The sequence below is a fragment of the Schistocerca gregaria genome, chromosome 7, assembly GCF_023897955.1.
Source record: "Schistocerca gregaria isolate iqSchGreg1 chromosome 7, iqSchGreg1.2, whole genome shotgun sequence".
Lineage (NCBI taxonomy): Eukaryota > Metazoa > Arthropoda > Insecta > Orthoptera > Acrididae > Schistocerca > Schistocerca gregaria.
In genome coordinates, this window is record NC_064926.1 from 453,208,778 (window position 1) to 453,229,296 (window position 20,519).

At 41.5% G+C, this 20,519-nt stretch overlaps 1 protein-coding gene across 1 annotated transcript in view; it reads left to right on the forward strand.

The window, feature by feature from the left end:
• Positions 1–16,973, forward strand: part of LOC126281981 (cholinesterase 1-like) — a 58,764-nt gene extending 41,791 nt beyond the window's left edge. The window contains exons 8-10 of the mRNA XM_049981363.1: positions 1,100–1,223; positions 10,748–10,880; positions 16,753–16,973. Of these exons, the coding sequence (XP_049837320.1) occupies positions 1,100–1,223; positions 10,748–10,880; positions 16,753–16,903 (408 nt within the window). The 3' untranslated portion in view covers positions 16,904–16,973. The remainder of the gene's footprint in view (positions 1–1,099; positions 1,224–10,747; positions 10,881–16,752) is intronic.
• Positions 16,974–20,519: the final 3,546 nt, after the last annotated feature.

A 20,519-nucleotide genomic window follows, 5' to 3' on the forward strand; every position in this document is an offset into this window, starting at 1 on the left:
CTCGTCGAACTTCTTCCGGAGTAGTTCGGCCAAACTTGGATACACCTGCTCTATGTTTAACTGTTGTAATTTATTCAGCAGACTCCTTAGCCGTTATCAGCGTCTAGCAAACTGAAACTGGGATTAACATGTGTTGGCTGTAAGCTTTTCAAGACAGAGAATTCTATAACGGCATTTTATATGAAGATATTCAGATGACCGACACGAGCGCCCACACACATACACACACAATGCTGATTTAATGCTCCACAGGAAAAAAGCTGTCACTTTTATGACGTTGTTACGCAACTTACATTGTTGTAAATGTATCAAAGCAAAGTAATGAAAATAAAACTTTATTTATAACATTGCCGGCTCTGCAGAAGAGTAAGAAATTTTCTCGCTGACCTAGCAAACAGCGAAAACTACCGAGTGCAGTCCTTGTTTTAAAATGTTTCAAGAAGTTCACTCCAACACTCTGCATGCTAGATTTCCCATCCATAACCAAGTAGATGCTGGTAACTACCGAAAAGGACTCAGTATCAACTGAAGATGACCATTCTAGGGCATGCAGAAATTTTATGACACAAAATTACGTAAATACATAACAAGCTTAGTAATAATGAGTACATGAGTTTTAAAGGCTTTTATGAAACTTAGCTTCAAGAATATTATACATTGAAGATTTTAATTTAATGTTTTCCTTATCTTCTTCTGTTAATCCTGAAATGAAATTAAGTAGTCACTTTTGTGACACGAAGTTCAGTTTTTTGATCTTTTTATTGACTTATGCATTGATTTCACCTTCAAGACAGTGGCCTTCAGACTCTCTCTAACGTCTAACCAGACATTCTCAGCGTTTCAACAACACAGTTTGTGTAATATATGAACAATATACAGTGTAAAGATAATAATAACGAAATTTATATTGATCATGATGATATATATGTGGTAATTAAAATATGAAATTTAAGAAATGTCAGTCTTATTAATATTCAAGAGAGCAATTTTCGCATTCGTTATTGTCGAATGTACCTCACTTTAGTGAAATGATCTGAAGTAGAGCTTTGTATGTGCTGATGCGTTTATGTGTTTACAAAGAGTAGCTTCTTATTTTCAGTTGTTTTCCGACGTGTACTTCATTAATGCAGCGGACTCCTTCGCTAGAGCAGTGGTGAACTCCACTGCTATTCCTGTCTTTTTCTATTACTTCGACTACAATGGCACCGGCTCCACAGAATATGGTACTCGTTCACCATCAACTATTGCTTTTATATAAGAATAAATGTTTCTGATAAGCGTGGTGATAATGTTAAATGTAATGTTAGTACATGCATAAAATTATTTAAAATGTCTAAGTGCTTCCAAACAGCTTTTATTTAATAGCGCCTATTCTTCTATACACTCTTGCTTTCGCCACATTTGATATTAAACAAATATCTGAAGAATATTGCTTGTACATAATGCTACCCGAATATTTGTCTAGGTCATTTCTTGTAGTGTGACATATTATTCAATATATTTTTGTCACTTTTGCTTATTTGGATCTTCCAAACAAGAAGATAGGAAGATAGAACCTGCATATCTGCCAGGCAGTAACTTTTAAGATACATGGGCAATAAATGTTATAAACAGGGTGAAGAAAAAATGTCGGCATATGACTTCTCATTTTAGTCCGAGACAAAAGTGTATCTAGCAAAAACAAGTCCCGCCAGTAGGTTTAATAGGGGCGCGATTTAAGAAAACAAGGTTGTGGCAAAGCTATAAGTGCGTGCAACACGGCCGAGAATAGGTACCATGAACTCTGCACTGTGCTGGAACTGTTCCATTAGATCAGTGAGACGAGGCGATATAGTGGAGAACGCATATGGAGACGTTCTGATGTTCGAGCCGCGTTCGCACGAAAAAAGTCCTTTTTTCAGTTAAAACATCAAATTGTATCCAGTTTAAGCCTACACAACATGGTATCTTGTATATTTCTTTTCATTACTGTTGCCTTTACTTAAACACTAAGACACAACATGAACTTCTTACAGACGTAAACGACCATTTGGTTTCGTCCACGAGACAAATAAATCCATTAGAAAATAATAGTGGATACAATAACATCGTCTGTACCCATTGAGGTACAAAAAACACGATACGTAGGTTACACTACATTACACGTTATGCTACGTGCAATAATTCCATTCTGTATGTTTGACGTCCAGGGTTTTCTTTACGAAGCCGCTATGTACACTTAAGAGCGACGGTCATTTTAGATAAGCGACCACCTTGCATTTGCAAATACTTCACGATTCGCCGAATCATAGTCTGCCGGACACTACGTAACACACCTGCATCCACCACTGCCGAAGCGGCACGCACGTGATCTATTACGTCGAATACGTGGAGTATTATAAACGTGTCCCTTTACGTGTCCCCACAATCAAAAATCTAGTGGATTAAGCTTCGGGGAACTTGGTGGCTAGATCATTTGACCTCTATACCTACATCTGCATCTACATGGCTACTCTGCAATTCACACTTAAGTGCCTGGCAGAGGGTTCATCGAACCATTCACACTACTTCTCTACCATTCCACTCTCGAGTGGCGCTTGGCAAAAAGGAACACCTAAATCTTTCCGTTCGGGCTCTGATTTCTCTTATTTTATTATGATGATCATTTCTCCCTATGTAGGAGGGTGTCAACAAAATATTTTCGCGTTCTGAAGAGAAAGTTTGTGATTTAAATTTCGTAAACAGATCTTGCCGCAAAGAAAACTGCCTTTTCCAGAATGAGATTTTCACTCTGCAGCGGAGTGTGCGCTGATATGAAACTTCCTGGCAGATTAAAACTGTGTGCCCGACCGAGACTCGAACTCGGGACCTTTGCCTTTCGCAGGCAAGTGCTCTACCAACTGAGCTACCGAAGCACGACTCACGCCCGGTACTCACAGCTGTACTTCTGCCAGTATCCGTCTCCTACCTTCCAAACTTTACAGAAGCTCTTCTGCGAAACATGCAGAACTAGCACTCCTGAAAGAAAGGATACTGTGGAGACATGGCTTAGCCACAGCCTGGGGGATGTTTCCAGAATGAGATTTTCACTCTGCAGCGGAGTGTGCGCTGATATGAAACTTCCTGGCAGATTAAAACTGTGTGCCCGACCGAGACTCGAACTCGGGACCTTTGCCTTTCGCGGGCAAGTGCTCTACCAACTGAGCTACCGAAGCACGACTCACGCCCGGTACTCACAGCTTTACTTCTGCCAGTATCCGTCTCCTACCTTCCAAACTTTACAGAAGCTCTTCTGCGAAACATGCAGAACTAGCACTCCTGAAAGAAAGGATACGGTGTTAGATCACTTGCCCGCGAAAGGCAAAGGTCCCGAGTTCGAGTCTCGGTCGGGCACACAGTATTAATCTGCCAGGAAGTTTCAAAACTGCCTTTGTTTCAGTGACTGCCACCCCAACTCACGTATCATATGGGTGACACACTCGCCCCTATTGCGCGATAACACGAAACAAGCTGCCCTTCTTTGCACTTTTTCGATGTCCTCTGTCAATCCTAACTGGTAAGGATCCCACACCGCGCAGCAATATTCCAGCAGAGGACGGACTAGTGTAATGTAGGCTGTCTCTTTAGTGGGTTTGTCGCGTCTTCTAAGTGTTCTGCCAGCAAAGCGCAGTCTTTGTTTGTGCGATTTATCGTATACCCAAAATTTATCGGATCTTTTAGTATCCATGTATATGACCCGCACTTTTCTTTGTTTAGTGCCAATTGCCACTTTCCGCACATACAGAAATTCTCTCTAGATCATTTTGTAATTGGAATTGACCGTCTGATGATTTTACTAGAGGGTAAATAAGAGCGTCATCTGCAAACAATCTAAGGGGGCTGCCCAGATTATCACCTAGATCATTTATGTAAATCAGAAACAGCAGAGGGTCTATGAAACTACCTTTCGGAACGCCCGATATCACTTCTGTTCTACTCAATGATTTACCATCTATCACTACGAACTTTGACCTCTCTGAGAGAAAATCACGAATCCAGTCACACAATTGGGACGATACTCCATATGCACCCAATTTGATTAATAGTTGCTTGTGAGGAACGGTATCAAAAGCCTTCTGGAAATCTAGGATTATCAAATCGATCTGAGATCCCTTGTCGACAGCACTCATTACTTCATGGGAATAAAGAGCTAGCTGTGTTGCACAAGAACGATATTTTCTGAATCCTCCACGACCAATCCATTTCCCTAGAAATACATGTAAATAGTTACGCACATTCATTCCAAAGTGTGCCATCATGCTGAAACCATTTCTGGCGCAGAATACCACGTGGAACGTTTTCTTAAGCGTCAGGCAAAGTATTGCAAAGAACCGAACGATACAAGGGCGCATTCAGCTTGTGTGGCAACAGGTAAGGGCACAAACGCACTCCTCCCATGTTCCCGTCCAAAGGTTTAAGCTGAAGCGTGCTTGAACATCACGTTGAAGGGTGAGAAGTGGGTTGTTTTCCGACCAATAACGGCTGCTGTTGATGTAGAAAATACCTTTACGAGAGGGGCTAGATTCTTCAGCCCATCTCACGTTATTTATAATATGTTCGTTATCTTCCACTTGGTACAAAAGCGATTACAAAACTGTACTCGTCGAATGCAGTCTTCTGGCTTCTGGTATTTAGTTTACGAGTAATGATACGTATGAAGTTCCTCGTCCTGTAATACTTCAACAACTAGTCTTTGAGGTATGTGGAACTGCTTTGCAATATCACAAGTACTTCGCGGAGGTGATTGGTGCATGGATTCAAGAATGACGTCCTCTGTTTGTGGAGTACGGCTATTCCTTGTACGACCTCTTTCGATTACTTTTGGACGAAGATTAGCGGTTTCCCGAAGGCGTCGCTCCAGACGACGAAAAACACTCTAATTGGGATGGCGCCTTTGGAGGTGCCGAGCAGCATAAACACGGTCAACAGTGGCAGCTTTGTTATCGAACGCACCCAGCACCAAAAGAACATCAACGTATTCGTCACTGTGTACTCCACTTGGAAGCTAACTTACATTGACAGGACCAGTTACCGTTGGGCACTCCGCAGTGAGCATAAACATGCACGCATATCACTTAGTGGCACCTTCCCGTATAACACAGCGTTATCAGCAAACGACCGCAGATTATTTATGTTTATAGAATATCGGTCCTTCAGTTTCCTTGGACAGTACTGAGCCTTGCCTCTGATGAACGATCGCTGGCGAGGACAACATATTGAGTCCTGTTACTTAATATCTCTACGAGTCATTTATACACCTGGGAACCTATTCCTTACACTTGTACCTACCTTAACAACCGGGCGCCGATGACCGCGCAGTTAAGCGCCCCACAAACCAAACATCATCCCTTCCTTAACAATCTGCAGTGGGGCGCCGTGTCAAACACTTTTCGGAAATCTAGGAATGTGCAATCTGCCTGTTGCTCTTCATCCATAGTTCGCAGTACGTCATGGGAGAATAAAGCAAGCTGAATTTCTAAAACCGTGCTTATCCATGGACGGAAACTTTTCGGCATCAAGGAAATTAAGCATATTCGATTTCAGAATATGTTCACGAACTCTGCGCAAAACGACGTTAAGGGTATTGATCTGTAATTTGCGGGTCCGTTCTTTTCTTATAAAAAGCAGTCACATTCGCTTTTTACCGATCGCTTAGGCTAGAGATTCGCAATGAATGCAAGTTAAGTAAGGGGGAAATGCCGTAGACTACTCTTTGTAAAACCGAACTGGGTTTCCATCTGGACCTGGCGACTTATTTGTTTTCAACTCTTTCAGTCGTTTCTCTACGCCAGGGATGCTCATTTCTATGTCATCCATCCTAGAGTCTGTGCGATGGTCAAACGAATCTTGAATGCGGAATTTAACTTCGGCTATCATTTTTCTGTCTTCTACTGTCATACCAGACTGGTCTCTGAGTGACTGGACAGAAGCCTGCTTAGCGATTGTACGTAGGGCCAGAGTTTTCTCGGGTTCTCGGCAAGATCTTTTTCTTGCATTATCGTAGAATACGCAATCTAGTATCTTATCATTAACGATATGCTAACAGGATGTGCCATTCTTGCCACATACTGGCGAGTATTCAGCATCTATTTGACGACTATCATATCACGCTTTTGGTGGTTTCCAGTGGCTCTCAGCTTGAAGATTGCAGGAGATGTTGAGATACGGGTGTCGATAATAATGATCACTGTTTCTGTTACCTGTGACTCTTCACCAGTTCGACTAGGGACACCTTGACGTCGATCAGAGCACCTCAGACAGTGACAAAACTTGTCGCCGAACAACGGAGAAAGCATTCAGTGCCCTAGCTGAGTTTGTATACAACGCAAGTCTCTGTTGCCTGTGACACGGCATCTGCGTTATACGTCGCAGGATAATTAGAGATCACAGTCCGGCTTCCAGTACTCCGTTCCAGACGGTTAGTGGTGACAGTTTGGCTGTAGCCTCTGCCCGGATTTGAGCTGCTGATATCCGTCTAGTCTTCAGAGCAAGTCAAACAATCCCACGATCCTGTCGTGGTGTACTCCTTCTGGAAGGATCCACACCTATTCTTGTTGGAACCCGTCTCGTCACCACTCTTTCTGCAGTCATTTAATCTGCAGAAATGACTTTTTTGTGCTGGAAATACTACACAGTCACTGAAATGCTGGTACCGTTCGGTAATGGTGTTCATGATGTAACATTTTTATGTCAGTGTGACTTAGCGAAGAGGTATGCGAACTGTGATCTCAGTTCAAATGGCTCTAAGCACTATGGGACTTAACATCTGAGTCCATCAGTCCCCTAGACTTAGAATTACTTGAACCTAACTAACCTAAGGACATCACACACATCCGTGCTCGAGGCAGGATTCGAACCTGCGACCGTAGCAGCAGCGCGGTTCCGGACTGAAGCGCCTAGAACCGCTCGGCCTCAGCGGCCGGCTGTGATCTCAGTGGCAGTGCAAGTGTCAGCGCTTTCTCTCTCACATACCCACGGCAACAAAAAATGAAAATAATGGCTTGAGCAGCAGGACATTGCAATATGCTGTTTACTGTGAGGCAGATTAATAGGCAGAAATCGAGCATTCATCTGTGACTGCCGCTGTGGTTCAGAATATTCAGTATACGGATGCATTCTACAGGGTTTTTCAGAAATACGTGGCAATAAGGGGTCGAGGAATGGATATTTACTGAGATTAGACACAGGGAAGTCGATTACTTAATGTATGAGAAACTCCAGTTTATTCTCACGGTGGTGAACCCAGTTCGCTGCCTTACAAGATGTGTTAGAAATGCACGCCCTCAGCAAGGCTTCTATCCGTCGTCACAAGGATACACGAACACGTTCAGAAACCGCACGGCTTGTATACATTCTTTGACTTCTCGCCTGAATTCTTACAAGAAGTGATGCTCCATCCTCCACACGTGTAGCATACACCAGCACCTTCAAACGGCCTCATAGGACAAATTCCAACAGGTTTAAATCAGGTGAGCGCCAGGGCCAAACAATTGGTCCACCTCTACCTATCCCACGTTAGCAGGTGCGAGTCGAGTGTCGGCGGACGAGAACAGTAAAATGGGATGTGTCACCATCATCCACATAGTACATCAGTTGCCGGAGTTGTACTGAAAGATCTTCTAATAGAGCAGGCAACCTTCTGCGCAAGAACCGTCTGTCCCTCACATAAGCGGTAGTGTACTTCTTGAAACGTCTTCCCGTCGGGACACCGATAATCTGGATACCGTTCGTGATGCAACTGAAGAGCTTTTATGGCACTGCCATTCACTACCATATATATGAAATGCATGGCCGCATACTCAGGATTTGAATACAACATCTTCTAAAACAGTACATAGAGCATAGTCAGCGTTCACATTACAACACTACAGCAACGCGTAACCCATATCTTGAGAAATTCGCCTTACGAATGATGCAGCGGTGTACGTGCTTTCGGGGTTGTACCGTGTTGTCTGCTATGCATCGCCACGAAGTGCAGTAATTCCAGTCCGGGCGCAGTCCGCAGAGGCCCCTGTCACAGCACGGTATCGTCACATTGGGCTACGGGATCACTAGGGTGAGTTTGTAGAAAGCGACGTCCGTGTCCCATATCTCAATAAATATTTAATTTGCCATGAAGTATGAGAATATCTGGAAATAAACCCAGCTGATATATCGTTCTCGTTAACGCCATGTAAATAAGAACCAGCACGTTAGAAAAAGGCTACAATGTGCTAATTTTTATCCACGTGACAATTTGGAGTGAGGTTTCACATAAAATGTACTCGTTTGCACGACAAAAAAAGTTTTAAGACCTGAAGATGATAGAAAAGTCTGTCGAAACCTGTAGCCTTTAATAAAGAAATATTATATGCGATTTAGGCTGTTGAATGTCTTTTAATAAGTAATTGCTTCAGCTGTTTACTTCTTGTAAGTCTCCTGCAGCAACAGTCCTCGACACTCCGTCTTAAATATTCCATATTTCAAAATCTTATACAATTTTCTCCTTACGGCTCTTTTCATTTTCAAAGCGGTTAGTTTAGAATCCCCCATGCAAATGTTCTACTTTATGTCCTGCGAAGGCTTCCCAGAGAATTCTTTGGTCGTCTATTGCCTCTCTATAAACTGAATTTAAATTGTTTGACATTTGAAACAATCGCCTGGTTGTTGTTGCAGTCTTCAGTCAGATCTCCGTGCTAGCTTCTTCATCTCTGCAACTATTGCAACCTACATCCATTTGAGCCCGCCTTTTAAACTGTAGTCTACCTCGTAAATCCCCCCTCCCCCCCCCCCCCCCCCCCCCACACACACACACAGAGTTCCTTCCATTACCAAACTGGCGATTTCTTGATGCAGTAGGATCTGTCTTATCAATTGAGGCCTTCTCTTAGTCAAGTTGTGCCATAAATTTCTGTTTTCTCTAATTCGATTCAGTACCTCGTCATTTGTTGTTCGATCTACCCGCTTAATCTCCAGAATGTTTGTATAAAACTTTATTTGTGAAGCTTCTATTCTCATCTTGCCAGAATTCCTTATGTTCCACGATTCATATCCATGTAGGCTTTAATCCAGACAAATATCTTCAGAAAGACTACCAAACACATTCATTTATTTTAGAAGTGAATATATTTTTCTTTTTCAGAAATCCTTTTACTCCTATTGCCGTTAATAATCTACTCGTCCACTTTGTTTAATAGAAACGTACACCTACCTTAGTCAGGTTTTCGTTTATCATGAATGATCGCCCGCATCTCGTGGTCGTGCGGTAGCGTTCTCGCTTCCCACGCTCGGGTTTCCGGGTTCGATTCCCGGCGGGGTCGGGGATTTTCTCTGCCTCGTGATGGCTGGGTGTCGTGTGATGTCCTTAGGTTAGTTAGGTTTAAGTAGTTCTAACTTCTAAGGGACTGATGACCATAGATGTTAAGTCCCATAGTGGTCAGAACCATTTGAACCATGAATGATCAACTATTTAATAACACCTTCGTTGTAATTAATTCCCATCTCTACATCCGCTAAATCGGTATGCATGGAAATGTTTGCTGCCAACAGATGCAATATTTTAACCCGGCCTAGTGAGTTGCCTAACAAATTGTCGACGGGAATTTCCGGAAAAATGTTTAGTCGAAGGTCACTAGAGTGTTTATCAATATCATCAGCTCTAAAGGCGTGCGTCTTCCAGCCTCTAGCTGACTCAGATATCCTCATATCAACCACGGCGTGATCCGCGACTTCAGACGCTAGGTTTTCTAAGCTCCCACTGAAGCGTAGGTGGTGACAGAAATATTTGTAGTACTTTTAATAAACATTTTTCGCTTATCTTCACCCAGGTCATTTCCCATTATAACTCTTCTTAAAACCCTCTAAAAACTACTGGCAGTAAATATGCGTCCACCATTGGTATGTAGCCCAGAATTTAATATTTCGTTGCTATTTATTTCTAGCTTTAGTCAGTTTTCTCTATCGGGTATTACTTTGCCTGCCACCAGTCATTAGTGGTAGTAATTTTTACGTACACGTACAGTACATGATTTTCAGTTTTGGCTATGCTAACTAAACGTAATTGTTCCCCTCAGGATGCAATTGAATGACTTGTCTTTTACTGGGCTGTCGGTGGCTCTCCCCCTTCAGGTCATATCCGTTTTGCAAAGTAGCGGAGGGGTTATCCTCACCTAAAATTAGAGGCTTCAGTTTCACCCTTCATATCATTCATTTTTGATGTAACCGATGACAACATGATGTGCTTCGACTATCGAATATCCGTCTTACAACTTATAAGTACGACGATAAAAGAAGAGCTCAGTTCATATGACACACCTTGATGTGTCAAGAGATCGTCAGTTTGGTAATGGAAGGAGGTGTGTGTGTGTGTGTGTGTGTACGTGGGGGGAGGGGGGGGGGGAATTGTAGAGGGAAGCTACAGCTTAAATACAGTAAGCGGATTGAAATGGAAGTAGGCTGCACTAGTTATAGAGATGAACAGGCTTACTCGACTGTGCACTATACATTGTGGCTACGAACACTTTCATGATAGCTATGTGATCTGAGTTATACTACAAATTTGACACATATTTTCATGATCTACTACACTATGTAACCATCAGCGTCGGCTAGAGAAATTGTTCAACACTTCACAGGGTTTTCAGTAACGATACCTCGGATACATACCTCACAGTGTGGTACAGTTAGAGAAAATGTATTAGCAAATAAGGTAATTTAAGGCCATCTCGTTTAATGTACAAATATTTTGCAGGTATGCAACATGGAGGAGAAGGTTCGTATCTGTTTCCGAGCGTCTTACTTGGACCAGACACGGACCCTAATTCCAACGATGGGAAGGTAGCAGATCAGTTGACAAGATTATGGACCAATTTCGCTAAATATGGGTGAGTTGTCTCTTTTACAATTCTGCATACTTTATCATAGCTGACAATACGTTCTTGAATAATTTATTACTTGAAATGAAAATTAATTAGTCTCATTTGTAATATAAGGGCGAAAGCATGGTAAGTGTGTATCCGAAAACCTAATGTGATCATGAGGAAAACAAAAAATACTTACTGGAACCGATAAGTCGGATGTTATTAAAGCCGTAAGATGACCAGCTGCTCTAAAAGACCGTCAGGTAAGCTGTGACAGGTGACTGCGCTAACACTAGTGTTTAAATCTCTAGCTGTCTCGGTTGATCTATTTTGTGTGTATGATAATATTCTAGAGAGCGGAGTGGTGCGTCTTTTTCTTTTTTGTGTTAGAGTGTATTTTCGGAAACACAGTATTTAAAATCTGCAAGAATGTTACGCCTGTCTGCTGCAACAATACAGATTGTGATTTCTTCAATAATCAGTACAGCACGTGTGGCATATGCTTTCGAATATGATACAAGAACCATGTGAAAATCAGCAAAAATGTCATGAAAGCACAATAAGTTAGGTATGTCAACTGTTTTTAGTGTAGTTTTGTGGACCACGCATAACAACAAGGGTTGCAGAGGACTTAATTTCCTTCAATATTTACACAAAATATCTATAATTACGTCCCATATTCGCTGAGAAATCCAGCATTAACAATTTTATTCAAAGTGGACTCGAAACTGAAAATACTATTCTCAGCTAAAAATAGTATTCATGAATATAATATCGTCTTTATGGCATTATGTATGTATTTAGCCCATAAGATTCATGTAATTTCTGGGAATAAGTATTTACACTGAATTTCTAAATTTAAAGTTTTGTATGGATCATAAAAGTAAAATTTAATATCCGTTTTTAAGTTGTACTTTACTGAAAAATACGTATATATAAAAGAGCTTAAAATTAAAGATTTTCTTTTAAAAAAATACTTGTTTCTCACAAATTATATGAATCTCATGAAAGACGTGTATATATTTAATATATAGTTGCTTAACGATGATATTACATTCAGGAATAATAGTTCTAAAAATGCCTATTCCCCAGAAATTACATTAATCTCACTAACTACATGTATCTACTCATATATAATGGCTTCAAAACGGTGATTTTACATTCAGGAATACTCTTTTTGACTGACGATGGTATTTTCAGTTTCGAGTCCACTTTCACTAAAAAAAACTGACAGTGCAACATTTCTCAGCACGTATAGGGAGTACCTACATTTATTTTACATGAATCTTGAAGGAAGTTAAGTTATACAAAACACTGATTATTATACATCGTGCTCAAAACTGAACTAAAGGAATTATTAAGGCGGGAACTTTGACATATCTTTTTGTCATTCCATGACATTTTTGCGGGTTTTCACAGCCTACTATCTCAGTAGCTGTTCCGAATTTTCCAACATGTTATGCATCAAACTTCCAGGTTATTTAACCTCATTAAAACTGACGGTGGGTATTTTTAACTAAAATTCACTAGAAGCGCGTTACTGAGGAAAAAATTGCCATTTCTTAGCGCTTTTTCAAGTGAGCAGATAACGCACACAGGGGAGAAGATCTAAGACTTGGATTTTCCACGAAAGGCGTAATACAATCAACGTACCCGAAAATCAAAAACATTTCTTGCGCTGAAGTATTCGTTGTTGAAAATATTCGTGTACTAGCGAAACCCCGTGTAATCTAGCTTTTATTGTCTTGCAGAATTCTGCTTTATTCTATTGCAGAAGCATATATTGGAAAATCCCCCCCCCTCCCCCCAAGAACTTTGGACCTTGCCGTTGGTGGGGAGGCTTGCGTGCATCAGCGATACAGATAGCCGTACTGTAGGTTCAACCACAACGGAGGGGTATCTGTTGAGGGGCCAGACAAACGTGTGGTTCCTGAAGAGGGGCAGCAGCCTTTTCAGTAGTTTCAGGGGCAACAGTCTGGATGATTGACTGATCTGATCTTGTAACACTAAACAAAACGGCCTTGCTGTGCTGGTACTGCGAACGGCTGAAAGCAAGGGGAAACTACGGCCGTAATTTTTCCTGAGGGCATGCAGTTTTACTGTACGGTTAAATGATGATGGCGTCCTCTTGGGTAAAATATTCCGGAGGTAAAATAGTCCCCCATTCGGATCTCCGGGCGGGGACCACTCAGGAGGACGTGGTTATCAGGAGAAAGAAAGCTGGCGTTCTACGGATCGGAGCGTGGAATGTCAGATCCCTTAATCGAGCAGCTAGGTTAGAAAATTTAAAAAATGAAATGGATAGGTTAAGGTTAGATACAGTAGGAATTAGTGAAGTTCGCTGGCAGGGGAACAAGACTTTTGGTCAGGCGAATACAGGGTTATAAATACAAAAGCAAATAGGGGTAATGCGGGAGTAGGTTTAATAATGAATAAAAAAAATAGGAGTGCGAGTAAGCTACTACAAACAGCATAGTGAACGCATTATTGTGGCCAAGATAGACACGAAGCCCACGCTTACTACAGTAGTACAAGTTTATATGCCAAACAGCTCTGCAGATGACGAAGAAATTAAAGAAATGTATGATGAAATAAAATAAATTATTCAGGTAGTGAAGGGAGACGAAAATTTAATAGTCATGGGTGACTGGAATTCGTTAGTAGGAAAAGGGAGAGAAGGAAACGTAGTAGGTGACTATGGATTGGGGCTAAGAAATGAAGGAAGAAGCCGCCTGACAGAATTTTGCACCGAGCACAACTTAATCATAGCTAACACTTGGTTCAAGAATCATAAAAGAAGGTTGTATACATGGAGGAAGCCTGGAGATACTGACAGGTTTTAGATAGATTACATAATGGTAAGACAGAGATTTAGGAACCAGCTTTTAAATTGTAAGACATTTCCAGGGGCAGATATGGACGCTGATCACAATGTATTGGTTATGAGCTGTAGATTAAAACTGAAGAAACTGCAAAAAGGTGGGAATTTAATGAGATGGGACCTGGATAAACTGACTAAAGCAGAGGTTGTACAGAGTTTCAGGGAGAGAATAAGGGAACAATCGACAGGAATGGGGGAAAGAAATACAGTAGGAGAGGAATGGGTAGCTTTGAGAGATGAGGTAGTGAAGGCAGCAGAGGACCTAGTAGGTAAAAAGACGAGGGCTTTGGGTAACAGAAGAGATATTGAATTTAATTGAAGAAAGGAGAAAATATAAAAATGCAGTAATTGAAGCAGGGAAAAAGGAATACAAATGTCTCAAAAATGAGATCGATAGTAAGTGCAAAATGGCTAAGCAGGGATGGCTAGAGGACAAATGTAAGGATGTAGAGGCCTATCTCATTACGGGGAAGATAGATACTCCCTACAGGAAAATTAAAGAGACCTTTGGAGAAAGGAGAACCGCTTGTATGAATATGAAGAGCTCAGATAGAAACCCAGTTCTAAGCAAAGAAGGGATAACAGAATGGTGGAGGGAGTATATAGAGGGTCTATACAAGGGCGATGTACTTGAGGACAATAGTATGGAAATGGAAGAGGCTGTAGATGAAGATGAAATGGGAGATACGAGACTACGTGAAGAGTTTGACAGAGCACTGAAAGGTCTGAGTCGAAACATGGCCCCGGGAATAGACACCGTTCCATTAGAACTACTGACGGCCTTGGGAGAGCCAGTTCTGACAAAACTCTCCCATCTGTTGAGCAAGATGTATGAGACATGCGAAATACCCTAAGACTTCAAGAAGAATATAATAATTACAATCCCAAAGAAAGCAGGTGCTGACAGATGTGAAAATTACCGAACTATCAGTTTAATAAGTCACGGATGCAAAATACTAACGCGTATTCTCTACAGACGAATGGAAAAACTGGTAGAAGCTGACCTTGAGGAAGATCAGTTTGGATTCCGTATAAATATTGGAACACGTGAGGCAATACTGACCCTACGACTTATCTTAGAAGCTAGATTAAGGAAAGGCAAACCTACTTTTCTAGCATTTGTAGACTTAGAGAAAACTTTTGACAATGTTGACTGGAATACTCTCTTTCAAATTCTGAAGGTGGCACGGGTAAAATACAGGGAGCGAAATGCTATTTACAATTTGTACAGAAACCAGATGGCAGTTATAAGAGTCGAGGAGTATGAAAGGGAAGCAGTGGTTGGGAAGGGAGTGAGACAGGGTTGTAGCCTCTCCCCGATGCTATTCAATCTGTATATTGAGCAAGCAGTGAAGGAAACAAAAGAAAAATTCGGAGTAGGTATTAAAATCCAAGGAGAAGAAATAAAAACTTTGAGGTTCACCGATGACATTGTAATTCTGTCAGAGACAGCAATGGACTTGGAAGAGCAGTTGAATGGAATGGACAGTGTCATGAAAGGAGGGTATAAGATGAACGTCAACAAATGCAAAACGAGGACAATGGAATGTAGTCGAATTAAGTCGGGTGATGCTGAGGGAATGAGATTAGGAAATGAGACAAAGTAGTAAAGGAGTTTTGCTATTTGGGGAGCAAAATAACTGATGATGGTCGAAGTAGAGAGAATATAAAATGTAGACTGGCAATGGCAAGGAAAGCGTTTCTGAAGAAGAGAAATTTGTTAACATCGAGTATAGATTTAAGTGTCAGGAAGTCGTTTCCGAAAGTATTTGCATGGAGTGTAGCCATGTATGGAAGTGAAACATGGACGATAAATAGTTTAGACAAGAAGAGAATAGAAGCTTTCGAAATGTGATGCTACAGAAGAATGCTGAAGATTAGATGGGTAGATCACATAACTAATGAGGAGGTATTGAATAGAATTGGGGAGAATTTTGTGACACAACTTGACTAGAAGAAGGGATCGGTTGGTAGGACATGTTCTCAGGCATCAAGGGATCACCAATTTAGTATTGGAGGGCAATGTGGAGGGTAAAAATCGTAGAGGGAGACCAAGAGATGAATACACTAAACAGATTCAGAAGGATGTAGGTTGCAGTAGGTACTGGGAGATGAAGAAGCTTTCACAGGATAGAGTAGCATGGAGAGCTGCATCAAACCAGTCTCAGGACTGAAGACCACAACAACAACAATATTGGAAAATATGAGTCAGTCATCTAATTTGATACAACCCTGCAGTCCAAAGTGTATGCTGAGATATGTGCGTTCTTCTAAATGCTGCTGGTTTATATACGTACACAACCTCACTCACAGACATTATATTCATTTACCTTGTTGGACAGAAACCTCGGCACATCAAGACACTGTTGCTTGTTGACTTAAGAGTCGTTTACTTATTTATTTATTTCAGACAGACATTTTTTGTCCAGATGAAATTATTGCACACAATGTTACAAACTGAACATTGTATTGATTTCATAATAATATATAAAAACGCAACTAAACGAGAAAAGGGATCAACAAAGTACATTAATCTGACTCCACCATTAGATTTGGATATAAAAACCAAAGAAACAGAACATTCGTACGCTGTGTAAGTTCATTTTCTCTCGTGACAAGCTTATAAACATTCAGTCTTTGGCATATAACACAAAACGTTTGTGAATGTCCCTTGGCCAGCTTTGGTTACTTGTATGGACAAACAGCATTGTCACAAGTTAGGGACAACAGAAGAAACGTATTTAACGACCAGTGACCTCTGACCGACTCTCAGCTGCCTCCAGTGCTGTTCGTTCAGTGAATCTGACACCCCGACGCCATCTGACAACGTTGTCTGTTCTACCTGTCTCATTCACACTGCACCGGTGCTCTCCAACTTTCATTCTGGGCGTTGTTGCCATTTCTCATTCCGTTATGGCAACTAGAGCATTTACGTTTTCATTTTATTTTTTAGGCGCTAAAAACGAAGTTTCAGTTTCGATAATGTACATAAAAGGCTGTTATTTTACCTTCCAGTGATCCAGCACCATCTGGAAATCCAACAGTGTGGGAGAAATTCATGGCAAATTCTACCAACTATCTGGATATGGAACTGGAATTTGTGACACGTCAAGACATGCTGAAGGAACGGATGGATTTCTGGAGAGAACTTCTGTCGTCACAATGAGTAACATGTTGTGGTACACATTGTTTGCTCGACGTAGAATAAAAGTTATTTGTGTTTAATCTTTAAAAAATTGTATCATTGCAACATAAAACACAGTTCCATTCCATGTTCCGTTCCACAGTTCCTCTGCGAAAATGAAGTTTTCACTGGTCACTCAGTGATTCACCATTCGTAACCGTGAAGTAAGTAAGATGTAAATTACTTCGCTTAGTAAAATACAGAAAAATTGCAGAATTTTGATCCAGCTGTGCCTCAAGTCAACTTTACGAAATGTATCACACTCTTAACCCAGTTACACCGTAATAACTGTTTGCAATGATAAGCTATATTTGATATTCACCTTCACCTGTTTCTTGCCGGGACTTAAATTATTTATTTATTATTGCTAAAAATTCCGGCCCCCTCTACCTGGAATCTAATACCGGTCGTATTTTTACGTAGCTACAGAAAGTTGTATATGAGAATAATTAACATTCGCTTCAAGAGTCGTAATGTATCTTAAGCATTTTCAGAAACTGATGAAATAAATGTAAAGAAAATAAAAAAAATTCATGAAATTGTTATCACAAGGAGAAACAGCCAAAACCCTTGGTTTTACTTCGTACCAATACTGCATGGCGGAGGGTGTTTCGTACCAACGTCGCGTGGCAAGAGTGTTTCGTACTGATGTTATATGTTATATGGCAGTTTGCGCACCCTACTAATGTGCATTGCAATCTTGACACACACTCATTATGTCTTTCACCTACACAGAAAACCCAAAGCTAACGAAGGACCCGTCCTTCCTGTCAGGCTTATATGAAGCGGCGGTAGACCAGAATACCATGTTCATCGTACTTGCAAGAAGTGTTTACTGTACACGATAGAGAACAGTGAAGACATTTTTGGCCTGGAGCCGGATGTCTGCGCCGTTCACTGTGGGGGAGCGGTTCTAGGCGCTCCAGTCTGGAACGGCGCTGCCTCGGGCATGGATGTGTGTGACGTCCTTAGGTTAGTTAGGTTTAAGTAGTTCTAAGTCTAGGGGACTAGTGACCTCAGATGTTAAGTCCCATAGTGCTCAGAGCCATTTGAATCATTTTTTTGAACCGGATGTCTGATAGACATTTGTATTGCTGGTCGGAGTACGGACATATTGTTAATTATTTCCAACGCAGTTGCGTCTCTAAACAACTTTTACGAGCATCTTCCACTTTATGCTATCTTTTCAAATTCTGTTCCCGTCGTACTTACAAAAATAGCAAAAGACATATGTCGATTTAAGTGGTTGTATTTCGGCTACATTTATCGACATGTGTTCATTGTCCAAATTAATGTGAAAATTTTAAAATTAACATAATGTATGTTACGATGGCTAATGTACTAAAATACACACATAAAAAAAGTTTTCCATCACCCCGATTCCCAGTACTACTGAAGATGGACGTTGGCTATGGATACTGTATCACACACACAGTCCCTTTGACTGTTCAGAGGTATCACAAAACTCTCCCAATGATGTAAACAACCATGCATGAGGTGCGCATTTTAGACGGAGCGGGTACGGCAGCCGATCAGTTCCAGTCACTCCACCAGAGAGGAGGTACACGGCTCGTGTTGTCCGTAGATCAACCATGCCTAGACGGTCAATGCCGGGGTTCGATCGCGTGCCCATTGTTACTTTGTGCCAGGAATGGCTCTCAACAAGAGAAATGTCCAGTCGTCTCGGAGTGAACCCAAGCGATGTTGTCCTATCAGGCCGCCCAAGGGCTACTACTGCAGTGGATGACCGCTACGTACGGATTATAGCTCGGAGGAACCCTGACAGCAACGCCACCATGTTGAATAGTGCTTTTCGTGCAGTCACAGGACGTCGTGTTACGACTCCAACTGTGCGCAATAGGCTGCATGATGCGCAACTTCACTCCCGACGTCCATGGCGAGGTACCTCTTTGCAACCATGACACTATGCAGCGTAGTATAGATGGGCGCAACAACATGCCGAATGGACCGCTCAGGATTGGCATCATGTTTTCTTCACCGATGAGAGTCGCATATGCTTTCAACCAGGCAATTGTCGGAAGGAGGCGACTCGGTCAGGCTGAACGCCTCAGACACACTGTCGAGCAAGTGCAGCAAGGTGGAGGTTCCCTGCTGTTTTGGGATGGTATTATGTGGGGCCGCCGTACGCCGCTGGTGGTCACGGAAGGTGCCGTAACGGCTGTACGATACGTGAATCCCATCCTCCGACCGATAGTGTAACCATATCGGCAGCATATTGGCGAGGCATTCGTCTTCATGGACGACAATTCGCGCCCCCATCACGCACATCTTGTGAATGACTTCCTTCAGGATAACGACATCGCTCGAATAGCCAGCTTGTTCTCCAGACGTGAACTCTATCGCAAATGTCTGGGATAGATTGAAAAGGGCTGTTTATGGACGACGTGACCCACCAACCAATCTCAGGGATCTACGCCGAATCGCCGTTGAGGAGTGGGGCAATCTGGTCCAACAGTGCCTTAATCAACTTGTGGATAGTATGCCACGACGAATACAGGCATGCATCAATGCAAGAGGACATGCTACTGGGTATTAGAGGTACCGGTGTGTACAGAAATCAGGTCCATCACCTCTGAAGGTCTCGCTGTATGGTGGTACAACATGCAATGTGTGGTTTTCATGAGCAATGAAAAGGGCGGAAATGATATTTATGTTGATCTCTATTCCAATTTTCTGGATAGGTTCCGGAAGACTCTGAACCGAGATGATGCAAAACTTTTTTTGATGTGTGTAGTTGCAAAACTCCTGCGACGTTAACCTCGTACAACTGACTTTTCATTTCCACGGAGCGACGTAGTATGCACAGATTCTTACCAATTTACATTAAATTATGGGTGCCACCCGCAGATTGAGTAGCCGTTTGACTGGAACTATCATTGTTGCTGACAAGGACGTCAGAAGACATTGTGGAATCTAGACTGTACAGTGTACTGTATAATTGCAATCTCCCTGCAATATTCAGCAATAAAATAGTTTTATCCTTGTCTGAAATATACAATCCGACACTAAAAAAAGTTGTCACTTACAGACTCTACAGCTCTTGCTCAACATTTTCTACTATGAGTTAAATATTCACAATATTTTTAAATTCGTTGACAGTGTGATTGTCGACAGTCAGCTACTCAGACGTCCCGAGAGTGAGGTTCATTGTTCTTCTCCGTTTTAAACAAATATTGAACGACCTCTCATTTAAACAACCATTATAAACTAAGCAAACATGTTTCGTGGGAAACATAGATAAAGGACACCCCACTATATACACACATATCTAACTTTCTACACAAAACTATTTTATTTCTCTTTAGTTCACATATACACATACAAACGTCATCACCACTTTTTTCGTAAGGTGGATGACAGTTTTAAACATTATTTTTACATTAACAAAACTGTAGGATAAGTCGCTATTAATTTATAAACTAGAGAAGTATCACAAGAAAGTGATAAACGTGGAACTTGAACTATTCCTGCAACGAAAATAATATATAAATAAATACTGAATCTGTGCCCTCCTGTTTAACATAAAATATAACAACAAACCCAAAACTTAAGAACTGCCGCCTGAAGACATCTCACA